The 19,587-nt window shown below is 43.9% G+C and overlaps 1 protein-coding gene across 1 annotated transcript in view; it reads right to left on the bottom strand.

Annotated features, from left to right (window-relative positions):
* The window catches only part of RASGRF1 (Ras protein specific guanine nucleotide releasing factor 1), a 656,364-nt gene that overhangs the window by 474,810 nt on the left and 161,967 nt on the right, over positions 1-19,587 (bottom strand). The window contains exon 2 of the mRNA XM_086957896.1: positions 8,813-8,919. Coding sequence (XP_086814022.1) covers positions 8,813-8,919 — 107 coding nt within the window. The remainder of the gene's footprint in view (positions 1-8,812; positions 8,920-19,587) is intronic.

The raw sequence follows: 19,587 nt of genomic DNA, 5'->3' as shown, positions 1-19,587 counted from the left end.
TTTTTTATCCGAAACCCATGTCGCTTATAAAGATAGGAAACTATTGGGACAGCTTGGCTATGAGACTGTTATTTGCTCATCATTTAATGCCTCAATTAGGGGGCTGCCATTCTTAAAGATAGACGCGTCAGAGCGGAAATTCATAAAACTAATTGTGATAAAATCGTACGATGGGCCATTGTGCAATTTTCAATTGAAAAATGTAAATTTGTTTTCTGTGTGGTTTATGGCTGTAACTGTGATGACTCTTATGTTTTTAATGAATTGAATATTGAACTTTTGGATTGAGAGGGAGAATTAGTTATTACGGGTGATTTCAATTGTGTTATGGATTATAAAATGGACACCACTAGACATGGAACTGTTCAACGCATGCGCAGGACCCGCGCTGCTATTTTAGAATTAGGACGAATTCACAATATCAAAGACATCTGGCGTAGTATCCATCCCAACGATGCTGGCTACACCTATTATTCTGCCCCTCACAAACTTTGCTCTCGCATTGATATGGCCTGGGCATCTGATAATATATTGAATTCTGGTTCTATTGCGCTATGTCCTAGAATTACCTCTATTCATAATCCCATCTCTCTTCAATTTAATATCCCCCAAATTCAATTAACTCCCAGGATGTTATCTTTTACCAGACACCTGTTTACAAATGCAGTGTTTATTTCTCAACTTAAGGCTCACATTATAGATTTTATTTTAAATAATCTTAATTCTACCTCCATTATTACTGTGTGGGATGCCTGCAAAGCGAGCATTTGCAGGTTCACCCAGCAATTCCTTTTTAGGCAAAACTCGGAGCGCCACGAAACTAATAAAACTCTAACTAATGATATCCTCTCTGCTGAACTTTTATTGGCCAACGCGTTACTCACATCTTCTTCCAATGTGATGGAACTGAGACTCAAACTTGGACACTTAAAAGCTTCCTTAAAATCATTACTTTGGGAAAAAAGCAGTATTAAATTATATAAATCCCAAATTGCCCAGTATGAAAGTGGAGACAATGTTGGGAAACTTCTTGCTTATAAAACAGCCGATGAGAGAGCAAACACTCTGATTAGAAAACCTAAAGGGCCCCAACAATGTTATATTTGATCAACCCATACAGACATTGGAAGAGTTTGCTCAATTTTATAAGAAACTGTATACTCTGGAAAGCTCTCCTACTCCAGCCTGTATCCAGGCTTATCTGGACTGTCATATTTCGGAACAATCTGACCTTATGGGATTTGATCAACTCTCTGCACCTATTAGTCTCTTAGAGATACGACAAGCTATTATGTCTCTACCATCTGGGAAAGCAGATACTTTGCCCCTAGAGGTGTATGAGATCTGTATTGACGAGTTACTGCCTCTCTTCCACCAAGTAATTAGCTATATCGGTGAGAATGGGAAAGCTCCGAACTCATGGAACACTGCCAAATTGATTTTCTTTTTGAAAAAAGATAAACCGGCAAATGAATGTGGCTCCTTTCGCCCCATCTCTATTATGAATACGGATGCAAAGGTATTTGCAAAAGTGTTGGTCACATGATTGGCCCCTTTGATACCCAAGATAGTTAATCCACAGAAACATAGATTTGTAATTGGCAGAGACACCACAGCTCATATTAATATGGGCATTACCGCCTTTGATATAGCAGAGACGAATCCCTCCCCACTCGGTATGATTCTCTTGGATGCTGAGAAAGCATTTGACCGAGTGGGGTGGGATTATCTCTGGTCAGTGATGATAACTATGGGACAGCTTTATTTAGATTTTGGGCAGTGAGACAGCTTTATTTAGAGTTGGGGTAGCGGACAGCACTGTTTAGAGTTTGGGAGGCGGGACAGCATTTTTTAGATTTTGGGCAGTGGGACAGCTTTATTTAGAGTTGGGGTAGTGAGGCAGCACTGTTTAGAATTTGGGCAGCGGGACAGCATTATTTAGAGTTTGGGCAGTGGGACAGCTTTATTTAGAGTTTGAGAAATGGAATAGCATTATTTAGAGTTTGGGCAGTGGGACAGCTTTATTTAGAGTTTGGGTAGCGGGACAGCATTATTTAGAATTTGGGCAGCGGGACAGCTTTGTTTAGAGTTTGGGCAGTGGGACAGCATTATTTAGAATTTGGGCAGCGGGACAGGTTTGTTTAGAGTTTGGGCAGTGAGACAGCTTTATTTAGAGTTTGAGAAACTGAATAGCATTATTTAGAGTATGGGCAGTGGGGCAGCTTTACTTAGAGTTTGAGAAACTGAATAGCATTATTTATAGTTTGAGCAGTGGGACAGTTTTATTTAGAGTTTGAGAAACGGAATAGCATTATTTAGAGTTTGGGCAGCGGGACTGCTTTATTTAGAGTTTGGGCAGTGTGACAGCTTTATTTAGAGTTTGGGTAGCTGGACAACACTGTTTAAAGTATGGGCAGCGGGACAGCATTATTTAGAGTTTGGGCAGTGGGACAGCTTTATTTAGAGTTGGGATAGCGGGACAACACTGTTTAGAGTTTGGACAGTGGGACAGCATTATTTAGAGTTTGGGCAGTGGGACAGCTTTATTTAAAGTTTGAGAAATGGAATAGCAATAATTAGAGTTTGGGCAGTGGGACAGCTTTGTTTAGAGTTTGGGTAGCGGGACAGCATTATTTTAGATTTTGGGCTGTGGGACAGTTGTATTTAGAGTTTGAGAAACGGAATAGCATTATTTAGAGTTTGGGCAGTGAAGCAGCTTTGTTTAGAGTTTGAGAAACAGAAGAGCAGTATTTAGAGTTTTGACAGCGGGACAGCTTTATTTAGATTTGAGAAACTGAATAGCATTATTTAGAGTCTGGGCAGCTGGACAGCTTTATTTAGATTTGAGAAACGGAATAGCATTATTTAGAGTCTGGGCAGTGGGGCAGCTTTATTTAGAGTTTGGGAAACGGAATAGCATTATTTAGAGTTTGGCAGCGGGACAGCTTTTTTTAGATTTCAGAAACGGAATAGCATTATTTGGAGTTTGGGCAGTGGGACAGCTTTATTTAGAGTTTGGGCAGCGGGACAGCTTTATTTAGAGTTTGGGCAGTGAAGCAGCTTTGTTTAGAGTTTGGGAAACGGAATAGCATTATTTAGAGTTTGGCAGCGGGACAGCTTTATTTAGATTTCAGAAACGGAATAGCATTATTTGGAGTTTGGGCAACGGGACAGCTTTATTTAGAGTTTGGGCAGCGGGACAGCTTTATTTAGAGTTTGAGAAACGGAATAGCATTATTTAGTGTTTGTGCAGCGGGACCGCTTTATTTAGAGTTTGGGCAGTGGGACAGCTTTATTTAGAGTTTGAGAAACAGAATAGCATTATTTAGAGTTTGGGCACTGGGACAGCTTTATTTAGTGTTTGAGAAATGGAATAGCATTATTTAGAGTTTAGGCAGCGGGACAGCTTTATTGACAGTTTTGGCAGCGGGACAGCATTATTTAGTGTTTGGGCAGAAGGATAGCATTATTTACGTACTTCTGGTTGACCGTCCGGCTTCCATGGGGATTAAAAATAAAGCATTGGCCTCATTAACCAGCTTCCTCACTGACGAGTTCAATCGGTGGCCCGAGCGACTTTGTCACACCCTGTTCTCCTTTCCTTATGGGGTTCCCCAAGGATCATCATTGAGCCCTACCTTTTTTAACCTTTATGTTCTCCCCTTGGCTGAACTGATCAAATCCTACGGTTTGCCCTGGTGTCATATGCTGAGGACTTACAAATAATTCTATCAGTAGCTGGCAAGCCAAACTCAACAGCTGCCAGGTTCCATGACTGTATGATCCACATTGGTAAATGGATGTTGGTCAACTGTCTAAAATCGAATTCTTCAAATACAGCGGTTTTACTATTTGGTAACAACCCTTCCTTTTGGGCGGGCAATTAGTGGCCACACCAATTAGGCCCCCTTCTTACCCAAACTAAAAAAGCAAAGAATTTGGGAGTGATATTTCACACTAAGTTTTCCTTTGGGGGACAGATTAATTACATCATCTCTTCCTATATTCAAAATCCTAAGGAAGGTTCTCCCCTTCATCCCCTTAGTCTCCCAGAAAATGGTAGTCACCGCAGTCATCTGTTCGAGACTTGATTGCTGTAATGCACTTTTTTATCAGCACCGAGAAATGGTGTCTAAACAAGCTGCAGATTTTAGAGAACTCTGCCGCCCGACTACTTTTGGGCATTCCCAGATACAAGTCTGCGTCCCCAGCTTTGGTGCAACTACACTGGATACCTATAAACGAATCAAGTTCAAGTCCCTATGCATAGCCTTTAAATCCCTGCATGTCCAGGGTCCTTTTCAGCTATCTCATTATCTCAAACCTTACACCCCCCAAGATCCTCTAGGTCTGCTGCTAGTGTAAACATTGCTGTTCCAAGATTCAAAAAGGTGAGATGTGGCGGCAGGAGCTTTGTCACCACAACAGCCAGGCTATGGAATCTCCTTCCCTATCCCTCAAGAAAGAACCACATTTGCTAAGTCAGGAAAGGCCTGAAAACTTGGCTATTCAATCAGTAGCCTATGCTGAAGATGCTCGCCCTCACTATCGCTGAGTATCCCATGCTGTTTCTCTGAAGGTAGCGTCCAAACACCCCAGGAAAATTAGTAGCGCTTTATAAATCTTCATTCATTTCATTCAGAGTTTGGGCAGCTGGACAGCATTATTTAGCGTTTGGCTACTGGGACAGCCTTCAAAAAGGGCGGATGTCAGTTTGTGAAGTTTAAGATTGCACAAAAGTAGCATTGCACGGGCGAGGATATTGAATGTAAATGCACAGAGGAGCACACACAGGCCAAATGTACTATAGCTTAATGCTAGTACCCATGCCATGGTCAGCTATAGTGCGGGGCACAAAGTGGTGCAAGCAGCAGTGCTCACCAGCTTTATCTCACGAAGGTTGAGGCGACCATCAGGCCACAGTGCAAAAAACTGCATTACACTGCACCCATCCTTTTATTTTATTTGTAATTTTTATTTATTTAATGAGATTATCTATAGCGCGAACATTACCCGAAGGTGTTAGAGCGCTTTACAAAAGAACCAGTTGAGATACACAAGGACTTAGGATTACATGAGTTACATAAAAGGTAGAAACAGGAAAAAAAATTGCAAATGTGCATTTTGTAAAGTCACACAGGGAAGAGATACAAATAGAAAAAATTGCATATGTACAAGTTGTAAAGTCACTCAAGGAAGAGATACAAATGGATAAACTCTAAGAATCACATAGGAATGGTAGTGAGTACAAAGGTCTACTACATAAACTAGTGCTTAGAGTTATCTCTATATACATATATATACAAATAGTAGATTTTCTCAGGATTCCACTTTACCAGTGATTTGGCTTGGACAAGTATATATCACATATTTACAGAGTGAAAAGAGAAATAAAAATGAAAGAAAATTAAAATAAAAAGGGGTAGAGAGCGGTATGTGGGTGGGAAGAGTTGGAGGCTAAGATTGGTGAGAGGAGAGAGGGGGGCCTGAGGGGGAGAAAGAGATAAGGCAGTCCAGCGTAAGAGAAATGTCTGCAGGGTCAGCATGATGGAATCCAAGGGACCAAAAGAAAGGACAAGACTCAACAAAATGGTGGACCCGGGTCGTGGGCATCGATGGAAACCATCTCAACATAGCAAGATGCACCCAGGGCAAGAGCGACAACAGGAGAGGATCACAAAATGGCGGGGCGCACACGTGTTCCAGTCCAAAAGTTACGAGCACCAAGTCCAAAGAAAACCAGGAAGCCGACCCAACTGAGGAAGAACAAGAGGGGAAAAGGAGCCAGACAGTCAAAAGGAGGAGAATCTTCAGTATCTGCACCTCCTTTCACCACTGCTGCACACACATGATCCCTGTTCTAAATGCTCCCATGCTCCTGAACTGGGCACCACAGTCCACCCGTGTCATTAGCTGGAGGGGTGTTAAAACAAATCTACACCCAGCTTTCATGTTCGACAAATAGCTGATGTCTATCTTGGCTCTCCCAGGGGGGCGTTAGCGGCTTCGTCATATGTAGGGGGTGAGCGCAGCCTACACCAGGATTTGTCACAAATGACCCCAGAAGTTGACACAAAGTCAATCAAAATAAACAGCGTGATCTGATTTGTGATAAATTATAAGAACAAATCAAACCAAATGGGACACACATAACAAGCAGCAGGATATGACACGATATTCATAGGTTAACGCGTTATTTCATCGAAATTGGCCATTTTATGTGGCTAACCTTTGTCTATCACCAAGGAAGACATTTGTACTCGAGGGCAACAGTACAACACACTTTGCGTATAAAGCAATTAATTGGCATTTTGTTTGCACGAGCATTGATGTACGACTCTGTAGATCTGGCACAGTACAATTTCCTTTGTTCATTCAATGCATACAGCTCCCCACTGCATGAACAATACTAAATCCAGTGCTCACTGTTAAAACTATAAACCTTGTGAAATACCTCTAGGGTCCAAACTTCAAAAAATAAAGGGCTGGCTTCCTGAAACTCATATTATTATAGTCAGGGTTCAGGGGGGTGTTCCACAGGTGTGACACTACTACTGTTAAGTTTGTCCCCAGGTTAACCCTTTATGGACACAGTACTATAGGGGATTTCAGGGAGTGAATACGAACGTATCTGGAAAGGGCTTCTGAAAAGTACACGGCCGCTTTCGCTGAATGGCTCAGGGGCAGTAGTCAGTATCTTAAACTGGAAACAACCGCCAATAAGAAGCAAAAGTAACCGCGCCAACTCAAGAGTTATACAATCACGTGGCCTAAGTTTAAAAATGTCTCTGATCGCTCTTTTTTTATACCCTGAAGAAAGTCAAGGAGACGAACTAGAATGGTGTATAGTGAGTTTTGCTAGTCACTACTCACTGAAGACAAAATGGCGAACGTCTTCAGCGAGAACCTATGTGCTAAGGAACGGGACTATGCTAATCAATGGTAAAATGGTGGATGACGCCTGTTGCCACTTCACATATCTGCCTTTTAACCCCTCGAAGGCTAAGGACATTAATGTCACTGAACAGTTCAGTTCTTCATACAATAAAGTTGTGGTCAAACTAAACACACACATGTTTTGTTATACAAGATGTAGATAGAGCTTCCCTAAATGAGAAGGACCTAACAAAGGCCCCAGCAGCCACAATAGGGCAGATGGCTCTCTCTCAGGGGCCACACCTTGGCCTATACCCTTTATATATCTGTGGGACAGCCAGTCTAAGTAAAGGTTTAGTAGCCCTGCGTTATTCTACTCATGCAATAACAAACACAAAAAATAAGAGAAACAGCAAATACCAATCGTACAGCCACAATCTCTGTCTGCCACACATTCAGTGTGAGCCACTTCCTCCCCATCCAACCCTGGATATGCGCCAGCATTCATGAATGGCACTGTCCCATCAACATTTACCCTGCTCCACCAGAAATGTCTAGACATGCTTGGCTATCCATTCTAGGCCCATCACCTATTCGAGCTGTTCTACCATCACCCATAATCCACTGCATGGAAGTCAGACAGGTCTAAAAGGACTGCCAGTACCTGTCATTGAAAGCCACAACTGAGCCATATTGGATGTTCAGCAGAGTGCACTCTGTTCTACTCTAAATCCTGATTGATTCATGTTTGGCTTGACGTGCACATGCTGATATATGGCATACTATACCAGATCGAGAATATAGTAGTCCTGAGCAGAGTTTGTGGAGTACCGCGTGAGCGGCAACTTTCTCAATGCGAACGGAAGGTTTCTCAACGTGAGCAGTCGTGACCAGCTGTGACTGCCCGTATTGAGAAATCTGACTGCCCATGTTGAGAAATCTCGCTGTGAGTTGGATTTTCATCGCTCACCAACTTGACATTGGCGAGTGCGAGCAAGGAAGAAACTCGGAACTACGCGCGCTACGCAGAGTGCTGAGTACTGAAAACTCCGCAAACTCCGTGAACGGAGTGAAGTTCACCACCCAGGCCTAGAATATAAGCAAGCCAGAGAGATAGTTAGAGGCTCCTCCATGGATAGGCTGGGATTTTTCTTCTAGAAGGGTAACTGTACCCATCTCGGTATCCACAAGGATGTGCCCAGTAGACAGGGAATAAATAATGATTGCCATCTTTGCGACTTATTTATTTATTGATGTATTTATAGTTCTGCTGCTCCTTATCCCATGTCTGGGTACCTTGGGGGAAGTGGGAGAAGAAACGGGGTAAACACAAGATTGAGGTTGGAGTGGGTTTGTGATGGTGGAGCCTTTGTAGATCTGGCTGTTCTTCTGCAGGTACAAGGCACCAGAGCTGAGACTGGCTAGCTGTCTGAGCCTGAAGGGGTCTCTGAGTCAGGAAGGAGAAGCGCTGCACGGGCAGGTAGAAAGCCCAAAGGCAGAGGGGCATGGTTACTCCTGGAACATGCTGTGTGCTCATTTCACCACATATAAATATTATAGCTGGTGTTCCTTTTTACAGCAGACGTTTAGTCACTCTTTGTATCAAAACACACAATCTCATTCACTTGCCTGCTTTCTCTCTCTCGGCACTCACTCTCTTGCTTCTTACAGTCCCTCCCTCTTTCTTACTCTTTCTCCTCCCTCTTTGTTTTCCTCATAATTTCCTCTTCCTTTCTTAACTCAGGCACTCATTCTTGCGCCTCTCCGGCCCTCTCTCATTTTAACTCATCTTCTGTCTTCAGACTCTCATCTCTTTCTCTCCACCTTTGCCTCTCTCTTCTCATTGACTTTCCGTCTTGTTTCTCCCTCTTTCTCCAGGGGACGCTGTCCTCAGGCACTCCTTTCTCCCAACCCATCTTGGACCAGTCCCACTTACCTGGCTTGTGTTATCGCAGACACCCAGTCATCGCAGTCCTGCGCGTCTTCTGTTCTCAGTTCCAGCATCTTCTGGTGCTCATGGTTGAAGTTAATAGTGAAATAATACTGTAAAAAATCCAGAAATTAGAATTAATAATGTAAAAATATCTTCAACATCAATAACTTAATAAACAAACCCACTATCAAAGCTAAAGGTGAGAAGACGTCCCACATCAGAGTTTATGCTTCAAGAATAAATTAAATGAGAATCCTAGCAAGCAACGCTTCCACTACCTGCAGAAGGCTCCTAGGAGAAGGTATCCCCTCCTGAAACATAGCAGATTGCATAATGTGACAACCACCTGTCCATACATCCTGCCCAGTCACTATCTTCCCCTAAAACACAGATCATTCAGAGTCCCCAGCTCTACCTTCCTTATTGAATACTGTTGTTCCCAGTGCTTAGCTAGCTTTACCAATGCAGCTACCTTTGGTGCACTTCACTAGAATATGTTCCATGAATTCACTGTTGTTGTAGACAAAACTTGGTTTAATGATGTTACTCCTCGGACAACTTTCCAGACTAATAGTGCAATGACTTTGTTTAAAGCACCTTCACACCAGTTTCAAATTGACCTCTGACTCCCAAATAACTTTGTTACCTATTCAGGCACTAATCTTGGCTTGTAGGACAAAAAATGTACTTTTACTTAAAAAAAACACACACAAAAAAACTGCTGCCTCTTAGCCTGCGTAAATTCCCTTCAGTATATTGGAATTCTCCATAAAGTTCAATTCTCACTTCTTTTCCACAGTGTACCCTTAAGTATGACACCATATCTAGATGCAAGATGCAGATATAACAGCCAAGACTTGCTTCAATATTCCAGATGTGGATACAATTCTACAGATGTGGTCTCCAGAAATGGATATGATACCCTTGATGTGGCCTTCATAACTGAACACAATAATCCAGATAGGGCTCCCTGCAGTGGGCACAAGGCTCCTCTATGTTGATAAGTACATGCTATTATATTTTCGATATAAATGTTTTCTCTCTTTTAGAATATATCAGATATACCTGCTCCAGTGGTCGTCTTCTGCAGCTAACCTCGGGCTTTAATCAAACGCGCTTGAGTCAGTCCTTATTTTATGCCACCATTTCACTGGGCCATTAATGGAGAGCGCTCTTCCTCGGGGAACGCACTTTAGGCGTTCTTTAGGGTAAGAAGATTGCGTTTGTTAGCGGGAGGACTACAGCATGACGACAGTCCCGCAAGACTTGGCCTGCTAGAGCAGCGGTTGTCCTGGCAACGGGGGAAGCGGGAAATAGAGCACTCTTGCGCTGCTTTGTATAAATTGGACTCGGTGACTTTGCTTTCGCCACTCCTGGTTCCTGGCAGTGTGCTTCTTAGCAGCAGTATTTTATTGACTGATATGGAAAGAAAACGAGCAGGCAAGAGGAAGCAGAAAGAGGAGGATCCTTTCGAAAATAAATCCCTTCAACAGGCATCTCCTGCTAATGATAGGTGCCAATCTTGCTTTGCCTGACTCATCGCTGATGAAGAGGAATTTTTTGCGCATTATTGACGCAAAGCCCCTTATTCACCGGCAATTCACGGAGCCACGAGGAACAATTTATCCAGAGAATGGGCATATGTGGCAAAGTCATCTTATGCAAGATTCTGGGTGAGAAGATACAATCTGAGGGTTTTCAAGAATTCCCAGTATCAGTCAAGGTTGACTTCTTCATAGTGGGACCACCCTCTGGGGCAACCATCAGCTCTGGGGGGTTTCTCCAGCCGATGCTAAGGATAAGAATGTGGATGGTGTTTTTAAGAGAGTGTACACAGCACCTAACTTTACTTTTAGAACTGGCGTGTATGCCACATACACAGTGCAATCACCGTTTCATGACTTTAAGGTATTAGCAGAGAAATTTGTATTTGTATTTGTATTTGTATTGTATATTTGTAAAGCGCAACTATCGCTCCGAAAAGATCATCCTGGTGCTAACGAGACAATGTGCAAACAATAACAAGTACCAAACTAGATAGCAGCCATTACATAGTCATCTGGAAGGTTAAAGATCCAGGTTTTGAGTTGCTTCCTAAACTGGTTTTCTTGAATCAGAAATCTGAGGTTCTTGGGCATAGTATTCCAGGCTTTGAAGGACAGGAAGGGTAAGGTCTTACAGTCCTCACTGCAAGACTTTCCATGATGGAGCAGGGAGTCAGATTTTTGTCTGCTTGTTTTATGGACTATGAGCTGCAGTTTCTGTGTCCGCAATAGTTTCATGAAGGCACCTCTGGATATGAAGCAGGAACAACTCTCAGACACCCATGCCTTCAGTTCAATGACAGTAATCTATTTGGACCTTAGCTAGAAGAGTAGCTTAAAAGGGCTGCAGAGGACAGAACGCTTCTGGCGCACATCCGCCCTCTTTCAAGGGGAAGACATTTTGGTATCTAGTGTGCCTTTTACCAACCCTATAAAGTTTCCAACCAGCTCTTTCGTAGAAGGGCTTGTGGCCAGAATTGTCTCAATTCTGATAAGTCCCGGCTCCAGAGCTCTATCTCCTCTACCGTCCTCATCCTCCTGAACATTATGGAAGGATTCCTCACCTTGCGGTAATCCGGAAAACAACGGCGAAGGATTATTATGTTTCTGTATGTATCTGTATGACTACAGATTGTGTCCCAATGTTACAAAATATACTTCATCTCAGCCGCTGAAGATTCTTTCTGCACAACTCCAATTCCTCAATGTCCCCTTCATCATCATGCATTAAGGCAAGGTGTACAGGAGCTTCTTCTTAAAGAAGTAATCAGACCGGTTGAAAAGGAGGAAAGAGACTAGGGATGTTACTTTATCATTTATGTGGTCTAAAAAGTATCAGGGGACTTTCTTCCTGTTCTGGATCTAAAGAGAGCAAATACTTTCATCCCTCACCTAAAAAAAATCAAGATGGTAACCATTCAGTCCATCATTCCTCTGGTTCTTTCTGGTATTTACTTAGTTTCTTTGAACTTGTTGGGGACATACTTACAAATTCCAATTCATGCAGACTCCCAGAGGTGTCTAAGGTTTTTCCTTGCAGGATAACATTATCAGTGCTGCATTATTCCCTTGTCGTTCTTCAGATCCAACAATATTCACAAAGACCGAAGCACCTTTGGTGGATAATCTTCATCCTCTGGGTAGCTTGCTTTTTTCATATTTAGATGATTAGTTAATTTGTGGCTGTAAGGCCATAGAAGCAGAACTCTGAAAAAACATGTTTTTCTACCATCGAGAATAAACCCCTCCTTCAGCCACCTAGAGTCTCCAGTTCATAGGAGCTCTTTTTGTACAGATCTAGGATTAGTGTATATTCCTCCCCAGTGGCAACAGAAGCTAATGGCCATCTTTGTTTAAACCTTTTTTTTTATTAGAGTTTTATATAGCGTGAACTAGACCCGAAGATATCGGGTATCAGAGCGCTTTACGTGAGCACCAGTTTCGTTACACAAGGACACTTTCATTTTTGTAGGCACAGGGAGATTAGGTGATTTGCCCAGAATCACAGGATGTTGAGCGTCGTTGCCCATACTCGAACATGGCTCCCCAGCTTCAAGGTCCACTGCTCTAGCTGTAAAGCTACATCCTCTTCATTACCTTCTCCACCTTTAGTCAACCATGGCAAGCTTATGGTTGACTGTTCAGGGGAAGATGGTGACAGCTCTTCTTCTGGTCCCACAGGCACATCTTCATCTGTACCCCCTTAGTCAACGTAGCTATCCCACTGGGACCCATCTTCGGGGGATTACAAGTTGGTTGTTCCTGTGTGCCTGGAGATATACCAGATGTTGCAGTGGTGATATTGCCTGAACAACTTGTCCAAAGGGATATCCTTATCCCCCTCCAGAACATATAGTAATAACAGAGACCAGCAGTGTGAGTTAGGGGGCGATCTGTCTATTCAGGGTGGGTGTTCGGATCAAGAAACTCTTGGAACAACCACTCAAAGGAGCTAGCAGCATTTCTCCTCTTTTCTCCTTGTAATAGTTTGATATATTTTGGGATAGCTATTGCCTATTAAATGGCGACTCATCCTTAACCAATCCGCAGCAATGCAACTTCTGGCCACAACAATGGATATCATTTGGCGGTCTCAAATCTGTTCCAGCCATCTATCTCAAGTAATATGAATTGCAAGGCTAGTTTAATCTGTGCGCACATAATAGTTCCCAACAAAATCCATAATTTCCCCACAGCATTCTCTTAATTTTATATCCATTGTGAACACATGGACAATCTCTGTTCCAGAGCCCTGTAGCAAGGGCAATTTAAATTTGGCCACCTGCCAAAATTAAATAATTTAATTGGTGCATGCTAAAAGTTATATATTATTTTCTATTTCCGAATCCTTAATTTGGCTGAGTAGTACCTTGTGGCCTAGGTTTATGAATGTCTGAAAAACAAAATTATGTAAATCGTTCTCAAGTCTTTTAGCCCAATTTTTTTAATCTGGAAATCTTTACCATCCATTTCAAGGTCAGATAAGATAAGAAACAGTATAGTGCTTAATATTCCCCTCGCCCATCCCCCGTGGATCAGCAGGGCATGTATGATAGACACCATCGTGAGTGATATCCTGCTTGTCTCAAAACTTAAAAATGTCTCTCATTTGTAGATATTTAAAGTGATGCTGCTTTTCTAGACTGAATTTATCCTGCAGCTTCTGAAAGGAGCAGATTTGCTTGACTGTAAAGATATCACAGATTTTTTAAAATCCCAGCTTGTTCCCATATTTAACGTTATTTATCCAGCAATTTGTGGGCAGACAGGGGTGTAGTAGCTGTACCTTGCCATGTTGAGCTTGACGGTCACTCTGACCCATACATTATGAACAGCACCGTCTTAGACCTAACTTAAAAAAATAGCTTTACTCAGTAACCTTTAGTAAAAATCACACCTAGCTTCCTTTCCTTTTTTAGTTTCTATTTTATCGGACCCTCTCCCTTTACTCGGGTGCAAAATCCCGTTGACCTGTGATCATATAATTCAAGTGTTGTAGCAATGCAGCATAATAATACTGTCTAAAATCCGGATATGCCCAACCACCTCTTTCTATCCACGAGGAATTACTCTAAACAGGTACAATACCTAATTTAATTATATTTCAAGAGCCCATAATTCTAAAATGCAAATTATTCATATATTTCAGGTGTTTATGTATCTTGTGTAATAGTGGATGTTAATTTAATTAAACTATTTTCCCTGCAGTAGTAGGTATAGTGACTCCCAAATAAGTGGCATTGTCCCTCTTTCCACGGTTTTGGAACTTGATAATATTATTACAGACTATATGAGCCACTGTTTAGGAGATATCCTGCGACTTTCCCTAAGTTAATGGCTCCTGTCTCGAATTCCAGCAGTGATGTTTCCATGTCTGTGGTCATTACTGCAACAGAATTGGCATAGGGCAATACTTTAGTGATATGTCCATTGAACTCAGGTGGTCTGAACTTGGTATTTTTCAATATTGTTTGAATGTAGGGTTCACCCTACAAGGAATATAAGAGAGGTGAGCAGGCGCAACACTGCCTTGTACCCCGGGTTATCGAATGGCCCCCAAGACCATTCTATCTGGAGGCAACTAGCAGTCTAGCAATGATGCCCTTTGGATACTGACCCTTACCCTTCCCCCCAATGCAACAAGGATTTCCCTTCCATCAAGGGCGCCTTCCTTTTTAGGGTTCGCGCCCCGCGTTGCACTGCGCAGCAGTGCACGCGCAAGCGAGAGCCCTTTTGTCCGGGTTTTCAAAACGGACCCTGAAATCGCACACGCTTCTGTGTGTGCTTTTCCTTTTGGGTTCCGTGATTGGGCGTTGTTTGTGTGTTTTTTTCAAACAGAGCACGCAATAGGCCAAAGGCAGGTGCATTGCTCTGCCCATGGCCTATTGGTGTCTGTTACGTGCTCCGAAGCCCATATGTTTTTAATTATCGTGCCCAGACACAGGCGCGATAATTGAAAACATATGCCTCGCAGTGGCGCGCGTACAAAAACTGAGAGCATTTATAAACAGGTTAGCACCTCCGGCTTTAAGTGTTATATGAAAAGCTGGACATTCATGTTAACGTTTAATGTGGGAAATTGGCAATTCATTGTGGGAAGATGTACACTCTCACCAGTGGCTGACAGCGCGAGCCGGTCTTGGCAGGCCTTGTGCCGGCAGCTGATGCTTTCGGCTCCTTTGTCAAAGCAGGCAGATGGCGGGAGAAGGGCAGGGAAAGTCCTGTCAGATGAAGTGCAAAGGCTATTCGTGAGCAAGACCCTGGCATTGGACTGGGAGCTGCCCGTTGGCCTGCCCGCCCCCTTAGAGCCCCTACTGCATGCAATGTCATGGTGGCAGCCCCTCCAGGGCATGGAGGTGTTTCACGTGGCAGGCATTTTTGCGCTTGTGAGTGGAAAGGTTACCTTGGCACCGATGCCATGTGCGAAGGCGGCAGTGACTCTGCCAGCCTGGCAGCTGGCCAAAGGCGACGAGGCATATAAACACCAACCCAAAGCCTCAACGGGGGCATAGGCGGCGCCTGGGCTCTGGTTCACCTTCATGCACAGTAAAGCCTGCTACCCCTAAAATGTGCCACATCACACTGCAGGCACAGAGCACAGAGTAGAGACATGAAAATAACACAATCTGGTACAAAGAAAAAGACCCTCATACAACAAGCATTTGCTATGCAATAGGTCTCGCATTTATGCGAGTGTGAGCTATTGGCATTGTAAATGAAAATGCCATTTATTTATGCTTTATTTTTGAAAACATAAATAAAAGGCATTGTCATTTACAATGTCAATAGCTCAAACTCACGTAAATGCGAGACCTAGTGCGTTGCAAATGCTGGTTTCTACAGAGTCAGAGGCCAAAGAAGAGGGAGACAAAAAAAAACGTAAACATGCACCCAGGGTGCAAAGGGAGGACCAAGAACCAGTCCAGATGGTCACGAGGAACAAAGTGAAGGAGCGGGGATTCACCATTGTAGTAAACTTGAGTACAACCACCCTTACCAGTATTGAAATTGGGGTTCTAACAAATGGTTTGTGATTTGTTTCCACCCTTAGAAGTGACCTATTTACCTATTTACCTTGCGTACCGAATTGGCACCGTTTTTCAGACGAATCAAGTTACAAGCTTTCTTTGCGTATCTCCGCAGTGGGAGATCAGAACACAGGACTGAGGAGAAAATCTACCTACCTCTCCCCATCATAGTCACTCCCATTTGACGTATTGGCATTTGAACAGGCAGTCCTCAGGGAGATTGATGAGATTGAGTGCAACACCTACAAGATCTCCCACAACCTCAATAAAAATGAGACTCATGCTTATGAAACCCTGAAAAACAACACAGAGCTGGTTATTAAACTAGCCGTTGAATGGGGAGCAATAGTGGTCATGGACAAAGCCATGTACAACACTGAATGTCTTCGCCTCTTGGATAGAGGGAGTTATGAAGCTCTGGACCCCACTTTGAGACTAACCAACAGGATTAAATCAATGGTGGTGGAAGCGCAAGTCCAAGATTGAATCACTAATCAGGCAAAATTGCTTATTGTGGCGCTATCCAGAATCCTGAGGTTTTACACCCTACCCAAAATACAGAAACAAAGATTACTGCCCCCTGGGAGACTGATTGTGTCGGGGGTAGGATCACTGCTGGAACCATTATCACAGTTTGGTTAATGGTTCCTGAAGCCAATTGCGAAAACAACGACCTCGCACTAACCCAACACTAACGATGACTTATGTCTGCTTCAAGATATCACAACTCCGAAAGATATGATAAAAACTGTGGATATAGAAGCGCTGTATAACAGCATCCCACAGAGATGGACCCTGGAGGTTGTAGAAGGGATTCTGGCAGAAACAGAGTGTGATTGCATGACTCTGAAATAATTTGTTTTGGAATGTGAAGAACTGGCACTAACAGAAAACTTTCTTGCATTTGAAGGAGTGATATACTACAAGATACATGGGACATCAACGGTGAGTGCCTTCGCTCCTAGTATGGCCTGGCTGTACGTGCACCACTTCGAGGTAGACCACATTTTCACCCAGGAGAACCCATACAATGACAACATCAAGTTGTGGCACAAATACATAGATGATATACTGATAAAATGGCATGGCAGTGAACAGCAGGTCATGGACTTTTACACTTGGGTCAGCTCCAAAGAAAGGCACTTGAGGTTCACTCAAACAATATGTAAAGAAAAGGCAGTGTTCCTGGATTTGGGGATTACTATTGGTCATGGTGGCATTGAGACGAGGGTTCATAATAAAACCACAGAGAAGAACAGTTTGCTCCTGTACAACAGTTTCCATCCTAGGGCCCTACGTGAGAACCTCCCAGTGGAACAATTCTTGCAAGTAAAGAGCAAGTGTCCATCTTTGGAAAGTTTTGAGACACAGGCCCCGCTTCTGGAAGAAAAACTTCTGGCACGCCATTATCCTAGAAAAAACGCGAGGAAGGCAAGTCAAAGGGTGAAGAATAACAACAGAGAGGCATTGTTGGAGACACACCAGAAACACAACACTGACAGGAGTGCTTGTGTCACCACATACTGCCCCATTTCAAATAAAGTACAGAACATCATTTAAAAACATTGGAGAATACTGAATGGTGGATCCAAGCAGTGGTCTCCCCCACTGTTTGCATTGAAACAGAATGCAAATCTTTGTGACCTATTGTTACACACTGTTAGACTTGGCCCTTTTTTCAGGGTCATCTCAGAACCTTTTTGCCTTCCTCCGGTATTTATTCTGACCTGTTGTTGGAGGTTTTTGGACTGTGTGCACGTTATCACTGCTGTTCAGTGCTGAAGTGCATGTGCTCTCTATGGAAAAGTTGGTAAGATTGGTCTACACCTGTTTGGCAGACTTAATTTACCTATCAGTCCCTTGTACAGTTGTATCTCATGTACCTTGGGACGCTAAATTAAATGCTACTGTTGGGCTTGCAGCGCTGCTTGATCCACCCACCAAAGTAGCCTTTCAAACCTGTCCCAGGCCTCTGCCACTGCAGGGCCAACGCACATAGTTTACTGCTTCTGTGACGTGGCACATAAAGTGGTTGCCACGTCTGTGACTCCCCTTTTACTAAATATCAGTCACCCCTAAGCCCTAGCTAGCCCTATGGGCAGGGTGTAGTGTAGGTCAAAGGTAGGACATGTGCCTTACCTGTGTGGCAAGTCCTGGTAGTGACAAACAACCTATTTGGTCTCTCACTGCTGTGAGTCTGCCCTCTCATAGGAATGCATTGGGGATTCCCTGATATGTGTTTCAATGGTAATTTCTGACATGAGAGAGGTAGCGTGATCAAGTTTGTATGTTTCGAATAGTGGTGATAAATGCTGTGAACTGGTGTTTGAAGATTTATTATCACTATTTTAGAAATGCCACTTTTGGACGTAGGCATTTTTGTGTGTCTTTGTGCCTGCCTGTTGTGTATTGACTGTCTGACCTTGGAGTGTCAGGGGCTGGGGAGGTGTAATGGCTTCAGAGAGTCTGGGTGAGTAAGCGCTAGGCTGAATAGGCCTGATCTGCATGCGGAGTGATGGGAGGAGTAGCACCTGTATCCTAATAGGACTATGCCTGCCTTACACAATGACGGCTCCGCCCCCTCTGTGATGTGCCTGTGGCCAGGGCTTACACTTACATTGGGGAGTGTTGTTCACTTGACAAGTAACCCCCGGAACTTGTTTGGACTGCGGCACCTTGAGCAGGTCTGAGGAACCCTGCGGGCAGCAGCACTACGTTATTCGAGAAGCCAGAAGTCAGGAGGAGGTTTCCTGGTTGTGGGCGGGGCCTTCAACCAGGAAGCAGAGAGCCTCATGTGTTGCCGGAGTGTGAGGGCTTCACCTGAAGGCGCAGGGATTTGCAGGATTTCAGGAGAGGCAGACGGAGGTCCGAGGAGGGCCCCAGCAGTGCGGATTGTACCGGAGTGACAGTCTTGCCCGACGAGATGACAGTCACGTAGGGAGAGTGTTAAAATCTAGTTTGCGACATTAACATTATCGGCGCCATCTTGTCCCTTTTCAGGCTCGTATGTGCGCGTAAGTAGCAGCCATTTTGAATGACATGGCCTCTCTGCCCACTGCCTATAACCAGCGCGTCTCCCTCTCTCTCTCCCTTTGACCTCGCAAGCATCCTCCGCACGCTGACAGCCCCCGCTCTCACATGCTTGGGCCATAAACCTCCCCTTCAGCGCGACCCTGCCTCGCAGCCACATCCCGTACCCAGCTAAACACCTCCCTTCATCCCATTCATGATCACACATCCTTTGATAAACCCCCTTCCTCTGTACCCGATTGTCCAGGCCCGATCCCAGGCCACCACCTGGCCCTGCGGATGCAGTTTATTGCCCCCTACAGTAGGAAGCTGCCCCACTTCAAAGGATCTACAACTGATCAAAGCCCCCACCCCATGAGATCCGATCAACCGCACACATTTCGGGAACCGGCGGAATGTCCAGCTGCGCGACAGTCATCACCTACTGAGATCGGGGTGGGGACTTCTACTGTAAATGTGTGTGGGAACGGGCTTGAAGCTGGGATTCCGAGGATGTCTTTCCGTACTTCAAAATATTTGCAGGAATGTGCCACATGTAATAAACTGTAATAAAGACCATAAACCTGTGTATAAGAGGCCAGGCCTCAGAGATGCGGTTAGAGCACCTCGAGAAGATACCCTGTTGTCTGATTTGACGTGTTCTGCTCTGTCGGAATAAACTCCTGTTTCCTGCCTT

This window comes from Lissotriton vulgaris, chromosome 2_1, assembly GCF_964263255.1.
Source record: "Lissotriton vulgaris chromosome 2_1, aLisVul1.2, whole genome shotgun sequence".
Lineage (NCBI taxonomy): Eukaryota > Metazoa > Chordata > Amphibia > Caudata > Salamandridae > Lissotriton > Lissotriton vulgaris.
The sequence above is the reverse complement of the archived record's forward strand: the minus strand, read 5'-3'. Positions and strand labels throughout refer to the sequence as shown.